Source organism: Atta colombica, unplaced genomic scaffold (genome assembly GCF_001594045.1).
Source record: "Atta colombica isolate Treedump-2 unplaced genomic scaffold, Acol1.0 scaffold239, whole genome shotgun sequence".
NCBI lineage: Eukaryota > Metazoa > Arthropoda > Insecta > Hymenoptera > Formicidae > Atta > Atta colombica.
The window spans coordinates 491,593-505,825 of record NW_017259337.1 but is presented as its reverse complement, the minus strand read 5'-3'; the positions used below and the strand labels follow the sequence as shown (position 1 = coordinate 505,825).

At 39.6% G+C, this 14,233-nt stretch overlaps 1 protein-coding gene across 1 annotated transcript in view; it reads left to right on the top strand.

Moving 5' to 3' along the window:
- Positions 1–382: 382 nt before the first annotated feature.
- LOC108688796 (homeobox protein invected-like) overlaps positions 383–14,233 on the top strand; it is a 70,093-nt gene continuing 56,242 nt past the window's right edge. The window contains exon 1 of the mRNA XM_018195213.1: positions 383–1,760. Coding sequence (XP_018050702.1) covers positions 383–1,760 — 1,378 coding nt within the window. The remainder of the gene's footprint in view (positions 1,761–14,233) is intronic.

Genomic DNA, 14,233 nt, shown 5'->3' with positions numbered 1-14,233 from the left:
TAGTCGGTATAAAATTCGCAAGAGGTCGAAATAAATGTCAAAAGTGTGAAGAGAAATTCTTCTAGTAGAAGGATCGTTCTATCGTTAGATTATAATCTTGTTAATTAATCATGTATGTTAAAAAGAATTGTGAAATTCAAACAGACAATGATACAGATATATACAAATATGAAAATGATATTTATCAGTGCTAGACGGATCATTTCCATAAGATATCATTAAAAATGATATTAAGTATTGAAAGAGAATTATGATTAATTCTTGAAGAAACGTTACGGGGAGAAGAAGGCATCATGAAAACACGGTCTACAAAAGTTCCGTTGTGATCGGATCAAGAAAACGAAGTTTGTCATTGCGAGGTGGGTGTTTCTTCGGGTAAAAAATGTCGAGTACTCTTCCGGAGGCACCAATGGGTCTGGACTCATCGGATCCGGAGATCAGGTCGAATCACCTGATCTCGCGACTGGATCATGACCAGGAGGACACGGAGAAACGGGATCAGACGCGAGGAACAGAATGCAACAACGCGGACAGTGATTGTGAGAGCGATACGAGCGAAGTGTTGAGCGTTGGCAGCGAACCGACGCCAACTAGCGTGGTTGGTGTGCGTGTATGCGGCTCTATGAGGTACGACCAGGAATCCGCAAGTAGCCGGGGCGAGTTCCGTGACGAGGAGAACACAAGAACGTCGGCGACACCATCGCCTTCCAGTTCCGCCAGCTGCAATGATCTGTATTATCAGCGTACGTCCAATAATCACGTTCCAGCACCAAGTCCACCTGGTTACAGTCAACCACCATCGTCCCCTACGGCGTCTTCCGTCAGATCTCCGGCTTCCTCCTCGGCTACCGCCTCGTCTCCAGGTCGACCGGAAGCTATACAAGAGGCTATCGTACCTAGATATCAATCCAGTCATCAGCAACATCTTCTTACTCGATATTCTTCTAGGGAATCTGATATTTCCGACTACACGGCGCGAGTTCAGCATAGCCTAGGTCATGAAATCATTTATCCAACTGTAGAAAGGTTACATCGTACACCAATAAGCGTTCCTCTAGTAACGAGACTCTCGTTGTCACCGCCATCGGCCATGACGGTCACCGGGCTTCAAGCAACGACGCCTGTTCTCCATCCCGCTGCTTGTAGAGATCCGCGGGAGACTACCTCGTTGATGCCGCATCACAGTCAACATCTACATCACGTGAACGCCCACACGCATCTGCATCAGGGCTCGCAGGTACAGCATGTACCGGCGAATTCGGTGCATCAGCATCGGCTGTCGGTCAGCAAGCTTCTGCAACGGGATTCCGGGAGTCCGGCATCGCCAAGCGCTAGGGAGGAGAACGGGCGTACTTTGCCCTCCGCGAATGGCGTGCAAAATAGTATCAGCAACAATGGCAATCATCACAATAACAATAACAACAATAATAACAACTTACAGCATCAGGCGGGTCTAAAGTTCAGTATAGATAATATTTTAAAAGCGGACTTTGGCAGGAGAATCACGGATCCTATCTCTCTGAAGAAGTCCCGGCCTAAAAAAGTGTCTTCAAGGCCGATTGATCTAACGAAGGACTTCTTAGAATCGTCCTCCGATACTTCTGAGAGGAGCAGCTCGGAAACGACAACGACCAACGCCTCCCCTACCGGTGTTTCGACTGGGAACACGACGTCCAACCAGACTGGAACAACCGATCCTGGAAAGATGTTATGGCCAGCGTGGGTCTACTGCACCAGATATTCGGACAGGCCTTCCTCGGGTAAGTTATCAATATTGTTTGAACGATCATCATTCGTGTACTACGCTATGCAAATTTGTTTTCTTTTTCTGTTTTCTTCATGTCTGTAGCATAATGGCAATTCATCGCCAAGATGAATTTATATGTTAAGAGTTATTTGGAAAAATTATTTGTCGAGATGTGCTATAATGAAATCTTTGGCAATCGCCTATGTAACGCGTCACTACAACGAAGCTTCGATTTGTCATAGCAGGAACGATGATTTACATCGTCGTTGAAATATGACAGACAATTCGCATTATGATCTCATCAAAATTCCGCGTATTTTATATAGTCTTTCGTATAGGAATGTAACAGCAAATATATCGTATAATAATATGATTAATCAAAATTTATTATCATTGTTTATCCAGCGCAGAAGTTTGTGTATTAATATTCGAAGAAATACATTGCAGAACGTTTTAAATGGCGAAGTGAGTTACGCATTCATTGTTCAAATAGAATTGCCTAATCCGCATGAATAGAATCTCTCATTAAGATCGTGTAATGGCTGTAAATGCCGAATATATAAATTTCTTAGTCAGAGAAGGAATATTTAACACCGGGAGAAAATGTTTCTCGCCATTGTGTGAGAAAGCGTTTGTAAAACGACTGCAATTTACTACTGTCACGATTGACGTGTAATACACTGTTCATTCGTAAAATCGACTGCCACGTTTTTCAAATCATAATTAATTAGAGAAACATATATAGCATACACACATCACATTAATTATGGTATGCCTTGGTAAGCGAAAATGGTACAACTGTATAAATATATAAATTGGAAGCATGGAAGAATAATCTCATAATTCATAATGAAATAGTTTTTCGACGTTGTATACGTATGGAATCGTATCTTTGTAATATAACAAATAATTTAAGATCTTATCAGTTTAATTTAAATAGCATATATTTGCGCATATTTATCAGTAAAATATGATTTATCATCGAAGAATTTTAAAAGTACACGATTGTACAACACGTGGACGATTTGACTGTGTAAAACTTATTTTTAACGAACTGCTATGTATCACGGCACCTTACGCTATTGATCGGACAGTTAATTATCATCTGCTTTTCGAAAGAAGTATGTATTATTGCCACGTTTTTGCAGCATCGCGCAGATAGATGGTCCTTTCAAGTGACACAGGAAAACGTGTAATTACTTTACTTCCCGGCCGAGTGCCAGCTTGATGAATGATAGAGAACGTTTCTTCGTGTCATTCATATCTGATATACGCTTATTGTCAGGAAACAATAGTTAAGCAGTCGGAGAAATAGCCGCTCTCTGCCTCATAAATCAAGTGTAGCCATTTCTCACCTGGTACTCGAGTAACAATTTTCTAGGCAGATCCAAGACTCGCTGTTTGTTGCGCAAAAATTTAATCGATAAATTTATATAATTGATAAACACATTTATCTTTGCATTATGCATATTTTATATACATATATTATATATATATATATATATATATATTTATATAATTATATACGATTTACACTCTTTGTATTATTACACTCTTTAAATTATTAAAATTACATCTCACTGCGATTTGTATTCCAGAATTACAAATTGTCATAACATTCGCGCGTATCTATGAATTATCAGGTTGTTAATATTCTGCGATAATACACATTTCTATATGTTGTCGGTTAAATATCTCGCTCTACACGATAACATCTTTTTTAAGTGAAAACTTGCTCATTGCGTTATAGCGGTTTTATCAACGCGCAAACTTTATAATTGTAATGTATCGCCGTCAGGACCGTTCATTACATCAAACACCGTGACGAATAGATAAACACTCTTGCCAGGAGAGATATTATTGGATCACCTTTTTCTATTATGTCTTTACAACGCATAATTTCGCGACGGGTAGATAAGAAGTGCGAGTTGTTAAAACGACTAATGTAAAATCTAATTACCATAATTGCGCGTACTAGTCTCATGCAGCGAGTTCATTGATATCATGGTTGATGTTTCCACGAGTTATTCTTTGCGCGCGTTTGCGTGCATTAATATCCGGTGAATAAGTGCGATACAGTTGACAAAGTTAGCAATTTTTAAATACGTACTCACATTGATGGTGAGTTCAGAAGAAAAAGGACAAACGGATCTAATCGGTAATGTATTGTTGGTTGCACGCACACTGGGAGTACTTTCACACCCGCAGTAATTAGATATAAAATGAAATTCTGTTCTCATTATCGATTTACTTATCATGGTAAATACGGATCAAATTACAGAGCGTAAGCACTTTAGTATAAATGTATTTTATAACAGATAAATACCGAACGTGTAATTAGAATAATGTTTTTACAGCTCGAAAATATAAAATATATCGAAAGATATCAAGACAATATTAATCATTTTGTATATCTTAAAAGTTGAACCTAATTTATGAACGAACTCTGAATCACTAATTAATATTCTTCGGCAGATTATATAAAATGATAACATTGCTTACAGATCATAGATAATTGATTAAAAATTTTATTTAACTTTATCAACAGCTGTTGTAAAGTCTATAACTCAGATAAAAAAAAATAATAAGGTCAACACATCGGCCGAGTACGCATTACTTTTCTAGAGCAAAATTACATTCCGTAATCATAACGTGGGAAAGTATACGACGATCGATCAAGCCATGCGTTTGTGCTTATCACCTATTCCACTAATGCGGAAAGAGAACAAGGTTCGCGACGATAAAACCGCACTTCGGAATATTGCATAATTAAGTTCATAACAGTATCGAATATTCGTCACAATCTGCTGATCAGACCGCGGACCTGATACGTTTCCACCAGCGTTCTTGGGAGAGAAGCGCGACCGCGAGGTGCAATAAAGCCGACGGTATCGCGCGCTAAAATCCATTTACGGAAAGTTATAGCTAATTAGTTCCCTCAGCCTTGGATACGCACACAGGCGCGATTTCCCGTTAACGAGACTCGAACTGATGGCCGTAGAGCACCGTCGGAAAAGGACGGCATATTTGTGCTATCTCGCATATTTGTTGCGAGTTCCGTATCACGCGGTAGACAATTTGATTTTTTAGAAAAAAGAATCCACACGCTTATCAATGTACGAAAGCATTAAACTCATTGTTGTACGTCACGGGAAGAGGGGAAAGAACGCATGTTGCAACACGTAATTCCCAACGGGAATGAAGTGGCGATCAAAGAATTACGTGATTAACGCGGCCATCAATTTTATCTCGCTGTATCACGCGAAACCTAAAACATTGTCGAATTATTCCTCGCGAAAGATGCTTGCGCATGTTTAAGAAACAATCCCGTTCTGATGAAGGGAACGATTCGATATTTGTCCGTCATTTATTCGTCGGTGAGTAATTCATAACGTTGTATAATTAAAGGAACGATCGGCTATCAGTGAAAAGCAGCGTGCGTTATATAGTGCGAAACATCAAGTCTTAACGAAATGTCCGTTGTGGAATAAAGAGGGATTAACATAGGAATCTGATTCCTGTAGCTTTGCTCCGTTTCTCTCCTTCTCTCGTATTTTCTCTTTCCTACTCTCTTTCGTTTTCTTACTCGATCGATGGAACGGGAAGGTCGATATACGTACATACATACAATTGGCATACGTGTGTAAGCAAGCACGTTTATTCCGTATCGGGCGGTCTCGCGGGATTCATCGATCTTATTAGGGTTAAATCGAAGGTGCTTCTCGTTCTCTACGATAACAAATCCAGGCTGGCGTTGTGTACCAACCACATACGACGACCCTGGAGGCAGTTACAAAACCTATGAATGGCTTCCGTTCGCGCTCCAGTTATCGTAACGTGAATTTTTAGATAAAACAACGCCGGTGCATTCTGTACCTGTTTGTAACAAACGATGCTGTTAGTCTATCGTACTTGTCTTAAGATTGCGATGCTCGATGTAAGAATGAATTGGAAACCTGCATATTACATGAAGGGAAGGAAATGGACTTGAAAGATTGATCTAAAAATATCTACGTACGTGTGATTAAATGTGAAGAAGAAATGTATCTTTATCGTTGAGGAACGAAGGGCTGCGGCTGAGACACTATCATTATATCTACATTGAGATAATTGTCTGTCAATTCCACGTCTGTTAATTGCGTAACAACCACAGGGCAGCTTCCGTTCCGGTGGGCAGAAGTACCAGCAGCGAAAAAGGGAATGTCTTGAAGGCATAAAAAAAAAAAGAATGAGCGTTACGTTCCAATGAGAATGTTTCATCATCTGAATGAAATCCCTTCTAACGATCTATTAATGATTCCGACAATTATCGTCTTCTTGTTCGCGATGTTATCATATGCGGTCTATTGCGTGGATCAAACTTCTTCTCGGCCACGCATGTAGAAAATTGGATCCTTGTTGGAAGATAGGCGTTAAAGGATAGGCGTATTTGAATGCATCATTTAACACGACTTATAAAAAGTTTGTTCAAAATTTTGTCGAAACAAATACAAAGTTGTTAATAGCATAATGAATATGATGCGAAATAATTAATTTTTGAGACTTTGCACATTAATTAAAATTAAATGTGCAATTAAGATACGTGACGCAACTTTGAGAAAAACATTACCATAATTAGACATCACGGTGAAAGGAAGGTACAACTTGTTGACAATTATCATTATACTGGAAAGAAATTGAAATTGATTCTGATCAGTAAGATTCAAGTTTATTGTCATTAGAGTAATTTTATATCATTTCGACATGAAAAGATTGTATCGCGCGAGCTGAAACTGTCAATCTGTCTTATTTAAAACTTACAGCTGTTTTGATGTGTCCTCTCTTTTTAGATTTACCGTCTAATATTTGCGTGTCGTTGTCTCGTTTTCTAATTTTCGCATGTCATCGGCTGGCGTTACACGTTGTCACTGTAGAATTAATTAATAGTTAAATCAATATTAGCCGGGATGTCAATACGTCGGGAAATTTTCTCGACGCGCAAATTGCTATATCGCGATTAGCAGACCGCATAGATGGTGATTAACTTCGCAAGAGATTTATTTACTGTATGTCTTGGAATGTGTCTTCCTTTGCCATTCAAATATCCACTGATTTATAAGCGTAACTTGACACGACACAAGCTTTTACATTGAAATAAGTATCTTATTCTCTGCTGTTTGCGTTCCATTTTCATTCGCTGATCGGAAATTAGGGATATGTTTCTCTTTCGATACAAAATACATGCGAATGAAAATAACAAGACGTTATAATGAGACGTTATAATGAGACGAGAAAGGCGATAAAAAAAATTTACTCCAAATGTACAAGTGAGCAAATTATAACGAAAGACGAGTGTAATATTTATTTACGTTCACTCGGATAATATCCATAAATGCAGTTGATGTTTTTGCTTGTACTGAGAGGGCAGTTCATACGTTTAAAATGGCGTGTAAATGTCTAGTATCTCGTTAACGTGAAAATTTGCGAAACCATCGCTGCGATTGAAATGAATCACAGTAGCTGTAATGAAAGACGCGCGTTATAGGTAACCTTTCACGGGTTTCAAGGCATTTGATCGACCATCGATCTTCTCGGTAATATATTAGCAGTTAATAAGTAATTAAAAGCCGATGTCGATAGGAGAATGATGAGCGTGCGATATTGCGCGACGCAATAACGGTGCCAGTTAAATACATTATCGAGATGCAGCCAATGGAACGAGCACAAAGAAACGTTACGAGTGTGTCTTCAATTAGAAATTGTTTACGCCAGGTGGATAGTGTGCAGTCTATCACTATATCGGGATAATCTCTGGCGGTTAATAAACGGCAGAAAGAACGTATACTAAGCCTCTAATGAGCCCCTGGATTGACAGACAGGCAATCCGTAGGTGTAATGCGAGGCGCACGCGGCCGATTACGCGTTTAGAAATTGAGTTCGCCGCTAATCGGTATCCTGGGAGGCATAAAGAATCTATCAGTGAAAGGAAATCACAACTCGGATCGGCGAAACGCACACTCATCACGGGATCCATCCTGATATCAAAATGAATGAACTCGCATTATCGTAGGATTTTATTCTTTCAATATTCTTCGCTAAAAATGTGTTTAATTTTAATTTATAATTAAAAATTTATATAAATACTTTTGAAGATTGATAGTTTAAAAGTTGATTTAAACACTTTGTAAAGAATTTAAACAAGTTTTTTACTTTGTATATTTTAATCTATGTGTTGTTTAACGATTTATTCTTTTTTGCATCCTAGTCTCGCATCTTAATCAATGTATCCAGCTAGATAAATGTTTAGAGACGCTTATAATGCCTGTCAATTTTTATATTGAAATGTTCTTTGTCAACATTTTATTGACAGTTATCAGAATTAAAAATTTTTTTATATCGAAGAATTGATAATTCTTTTTGATCAATTTTATTGATCTCGATATTATCTCATCGACCACGTTCATAAAATTTATGCTTAGCAATAAGATCACGCAGACGTAGGTGTTTTGTAGCGAGAGGAAGCTCTTTGTCGTATGCCTTTATAAACGGAAATTACTCCGCACCAATCACAAATTCTTATAATCGTTTCATACGCGTGGGATTCACAATCGCTGCGTGACACGTGCAGTGAATTTGTGGAAGCTCTATTTGAGAATGACTCATTCGTGGCTTCGGAGAATTTTCGGAAATGTTTAATGTATGATCGCCTTTGCTTACAAAGCGCAGCATCACATCGCGGAACAAATTTAATCTCGTACTTTGATCTCGCGTACGATCGGCCATCGGATTTGATATTTGTTACTCCTAGAAACAACGCAAAAGGAGTATAAGATAATTTTATATTGTAAAATGTGATTCGTTGTATTAACAATGTATGTTGATCACTACAAAACCCTTAAAGCGGAACTGCAAATGACAAAATAAATCTCCGCTTGTTATTAAATTTTTCAAATCGCGCATGGTTTTGAAGACAGTAGTGTGTTTCCTTCCTTCGGTGTAACGCGCTTAGTTGATTGTGCCTTCTGGAGGACATCAATCACCTCCCTAGTCTCGTACGAACACATCGAAGTGGTTGTGAATGCACGCCAGAATAACGGACGCGCTTTAAATGGCCGTTGTCGTCAACAACAGCAGCACAAATTTACGCTTGACATTCGACAATGGCGTAGACGTGATGACATCGTGATTGACCCAACTAAATGTTACTAATTTGAGAAGTTCACTTTCTAAAACTGTCTTCAATAGTTCGATCGGACCTATTCGTGTTTATATGTCTAATACTTAGGTAACTTTTGTGAAAACCACTTTTCGTAGCCGTGTTCGAACGGAATACGTCAAGCTCTTCATAGCGAATAATTCACGAGAGGAGAAAGTGCTTAGACCACGAAAGTGGACCTGTCGTCGCTCCAAGTCTACGACATAATGATCGCGTCTTTGTAACTGGGCGCAGCTAATTCAACTCGCAGTCACGTAAGTCGCCGAATATGTCACAACGACGTACATTATAATGCACTTACATCAGACAGCACTGGTTTTACACGTATCGGACATGCTCTCTCATTTGCGCTCATTGTATAAAATGAAAATCATCCGTTTAGCCGCACGACTACCAGCAGTATATTAAGTTACTGTATTAGGAGCCGCGAAAAACTTGACCAGCTAGTCGCAATACTCGATACATATATTATCCATAAATGCTCAATAAATTTCTTATGTCCATTTTTCGCTATAAATTGCTAAATATAATCATCATTTTTTAAAAATTCTTTGATATATTTAAATCTGTCGTAGAGATAACAAAGTGCAAACGAATGTATGTCTGATGCTTCCAAATATTTTAATTCGTCATTTCAACAATTACTGGATATCAATCATAATTGTACTTGCTGCCCCTCGTATAAGATATACGAGTAATGTACTAATGACAGCACACATAAAGCATCTCTTCCTGAAATGAGATTAGCGTCGATTAGCCAAGTCTTTCACATTAAGTATGTACACGACTGACCACCCAGAGCACGTCAATCACGTTGTGGCTCTCGGCAGACACGACTCCGCGACATGAAGAAGCGCTCGAGCGCGCAAATGCAAACCGGAAGTTATCCTGTCGTCGATAAGCAATGACACGATGAACGTATTTTCGTCTTTGCCATGAATGTATGCGTTCATTCGTCTGTTCATTACTCGCTCGCTTCACTCGCGAGGATCGGAGTATTGTATTGTAAGGTACCGTTGCGTTGAAAGAAGAGGTTTTACATGCGTACGTGGGTGGGCCGCCTCACGTCATGGATTCTTCGGACACGCGGTATTCCTACGGGCACTACGGCGACATGTAACATACCATCAAGAGATTTGGTAAATTATTTAGCAGCAAGCCAATAAAAAAGATTACGACTTTCTCTCTCTTTCTCTTTCTTTCTTAATCTCTGAGTATCTGTCTACCACCTCGTTACCTTTTTCTTGCGCATGACGACTGTATTATGCATGTCTTATTGTTATCGTGCGAGACTGCATTTCAACATGGACTAACGTCGCCATTTCGTACGGTATTTATAAATTTATAAGCAGATAGGTGAATTGTCCGACAGCACGCTGTCGTGTTGCCTCCGGTGAGAGAGATAATCAGACTTGTTTACGCCCACCTATAATCGGGTATTAGTGATACACCTGTGTGTATCAGTACACGTTGATATTTATATAAGCCTAATTATGGGAGAGTGTAAAATGTGCCAACAAACCATATACGTTCTAAATTGTAGGTACATACCTTTTTATTTCTTCGCTGACAACATTGAATGAGCGTTTTTTTTTTATTGTTCTTAAAGCAATCATTTTCAATCACAAATTAATAGATTCCATTACAAACCTGGCATTACATACCTGGCGAATAAATTTTTACCGACGACTTTTTGAAAGCGCGCGGAAAAAAAAACGATCAGATATTCGAGACATAGGTCTTAATTGAATTTATCATATTAACTGCCGTTCGCCTCAAAGATATCTATATTTCGTTCATCGATAATGCGATAAAAAAAGACTGCGGTAGTGGTAATGGATGACATCATTACGACGAAGGGTAGAATATTTATGGAAGGCAGAAGGCAACCGGTCGGACGACTTCGGTGGAAGACGAGTGAAGTCAAAAATGCCGGATCGCGTCGCAATCGTACGATGAGCCGTTTATTTGCGTGCGTCGCGAAGTGTTGCGTGTTTTATTGTTAACGAGATTGAGGAAATTATTAGCAAAGCAGATACAGGATATAAGCTCCGTACGTTTTGGTGCACCTCCGCACGCGAGAGTGTGTAATAACATCTAGAAAAATACATGTACTTTATGAGCGTAACGACAGTTTCTTCATTATCAAACGCGAGTATAGGCACAATCATGTATTACGGCCAAACCATCAATTATTGCAACCTGCAATAAAAATTCTTACCCTCTTAATGTCTCCCATTCGTAAATGTTATTTACTCATGACTGATATTTACTCATAGCGTGACCAATTGCTTTTCAACTCTTGTTCAATCGTATCATATGATACGCGTACGTATATTTTGTAAAAGAAAATATAAGACCTCCCTAAGGGTGCGCAACGTAAACTATAATGCGTATGACACGCATAATATTTTGCACGTCATATACGTTGTTAGCTATAAAATAGACAGGTGGAGAACCGGTGTTTCCCTAGAAAGTACTAAATTATCTCACAAATCTAAGGAGGCATGTCAAACAACACAATTTATAATTGTTAATATGCGATCAATTCGTTCAAAATTTCGAACAAACTATTGATTTTAATTTCATTCTATACTTAACGATTATTTTTAATCTCTCAAAGATCGGATGAATTAGCAGCAATAGAGATAAGTTTAACAACAATACTGCAGTGATAAAATTTTTCAACCTCTCTTTCCCGTGAACAGGTGATCGATCATACAGGAAGAAATGTAATAGTTAGTTTGAGTAGCTGGAATTCAAGTAACGCAATGCGGCACGCAGGAACACTTCCTTTCGTCAATTATCACAGGCATACCATCGCGCGAAATTGCAACGGCGACGCGAAAAACGCAGCGGCGCAAGAAGCGTCGCTTGCATCATCGACACCGAGCTATGCGTATTTCACATGTCGGTGACAGTGCGACAAGATCGGCGCGCACAATAACGAATGACGTACTACTGCGAAACGAAAAGGATGGCAACTTTAATCGAGAGGAAAGTCGTAACCGGTCGGGCGAGTTCGCGGAAGGCGAAACAAAAAGTCGCTGGCAAGATCAAAAATATCCGATCGCGGTGATCACGCGCGATCGTTAGCCGGTAGTCAGGTGGAAATTTGTTGCTCGACTATATCACGCGACGATGCGTATGTAGCGCGTACTTGCGCGCGCGTGTATCATTTTATATGTGTGCTACGCGTGTACGTACGTGCATACTCGCTTGAGAAGACACGACGGGCCCACCCACACTACCGGGCCCGAAAAACCGGCCGCTGTTCCTTCCGTACGGCTATAATTTATCCCGGAGTGACTGACTGGTCGTTAGAGCGACGGAGAGATAACGTGTATGGAAGAAGGAGTAACCTGTGAACCAGTATATGTGCGTGTGCGTATATACGCGTATATGCGTGTGATCGAGCTCTACCGTCGCTCAAGCGATTAGGATGGCATCCTCCTGCGTTTCTTTGTGGATTGACGTGGATCTCGCTCGTCGAGGATCTCGCTTACGTCGTTAGCGAGAGGTATCGTTACGTCATTTTGCTCGCCGATGCGATGTCGAGACGTTTTGCACGTGTGTCAGCAGAATGTATCTTCCTCTGAACTCGTAGCGAAAGTAAAACTTCGCTAACGCGTTTACACACTTATCTCACAAGAAGTATTGATTTCTTCATGGGCGTGCCTACAGAATTCAATTGGAGAGGAGAGTGCAAAATTCATATATATCTTCACACAAAGCTTAGTAAAATACTTATGTTAAAGCCAATCTTCAAGATCTTCAATGAATTTTCTCACAAATGACGCGCGAGAGCCAGGCATTAATCTTTTGTCGTAAAAATAATTCTCATAATTTATTTTGTTACTCTTTATCAAAATTTGGGAGGAAGCAAGCGCGTCCTGCGTACGCCAATGAATTTCCTCAATAATTATTTTCTGCGAGTTAAATCACACGCAGAGATTTATATATCATCGATTCATAATATAAATGTTATTATCTTTTTTAGAATTTAATTATCTCCAGGAAAAAAAAATAAAATTATCATGAATTATGCGTATATGCTTGCGATATAAACTTTGTTTTTATCTTTATACGCGATTGATGATTAGAAAATGGTCAAGAGACAGATGAAGACTACATATGTAATGTTTATGCAGCCTGTTTTCTCAGATTGAAATGTTAATGATATTTCTGACGAGCGTGTTGCCATTGCCATTATAAAATGCACTGAACATTCTGTGTGCTCGTAAAGAAACACGTATACAAGATTTATACCATTGCACGTACATCGTGGATTTGTGGCGAAGTGCAGTCAACTCTACTCGCCCCGCGATACGTTATCTGATTAAAGTTTCTCTTTATGGTTAATTACTTTGTCATACTGTTAAGTACCTTTTAATTTCCAGCTCATTCCCGATGCTTGCCTTTCAATCGGCAAGGCCGTGTTTCAATTATACTTTCCCGGCGCACATTGAGATATTAAATGAAATCCATAAATTCATGGACGCGTCTCGATTAATCACGGCCGTGGAAGTTAATTGCATTGCAACTGAATACGCGCGGTATAAACGCACGATTATCACGCCGATTATCTAATCTGAATTATCTAAACGCATTATAACGCGATACGGGCTTTGCACAATCGCGGAATTCATTATAGCGCTCGCCCATCGGAAGTTGCGAGGTTCATGGAGTTTCACGCATTTTAGTGCGCATTTTAGTAGGGATGAGCACGGAGAAATTCATGCGTGGTTTTTCGATCAAAATTAACGACCATAAGACTCGTGTGAAAATAGAAAAATAACCAAGCATTCGATTCATTCATTTTTAAGAGGGGAGTGTTTAGTACGAAAGTATCATTCAAATGCGGTAGCTGGTAAGAAAGCCGCCACTATCTCTAAGCAGCACCAATTCCCGCGTATAGTCCCCACTACATCGGTCCGGCTAATTTTACGAACCTAACGGAAATGATCCCCAACCTGAAAACAACAAAATTCGCTCGAGCGAAGCACGTCATTTTACAATCCAATACCTTCCGCGGCAGTTACGATCTTCCACCGAGAGGCGATGTTTACCATAAAATCCAATAAGCTTAAGTGTTCTCAGCGTGGAAATAAGATAAACTCCCGATCCATCTACGTAGTCTCCCCCTTAATATATCAAGGGCGGCGCCACCGGATGGATCCACCCTAGTGGCCCATCCACTAAAGACCTCGGCAATCACCCTCCTCCAATATTAATTACCGATTCGTCCTCGTTGTCTATAAAGTAACGGTGGTAGACCTACGAATAATCAC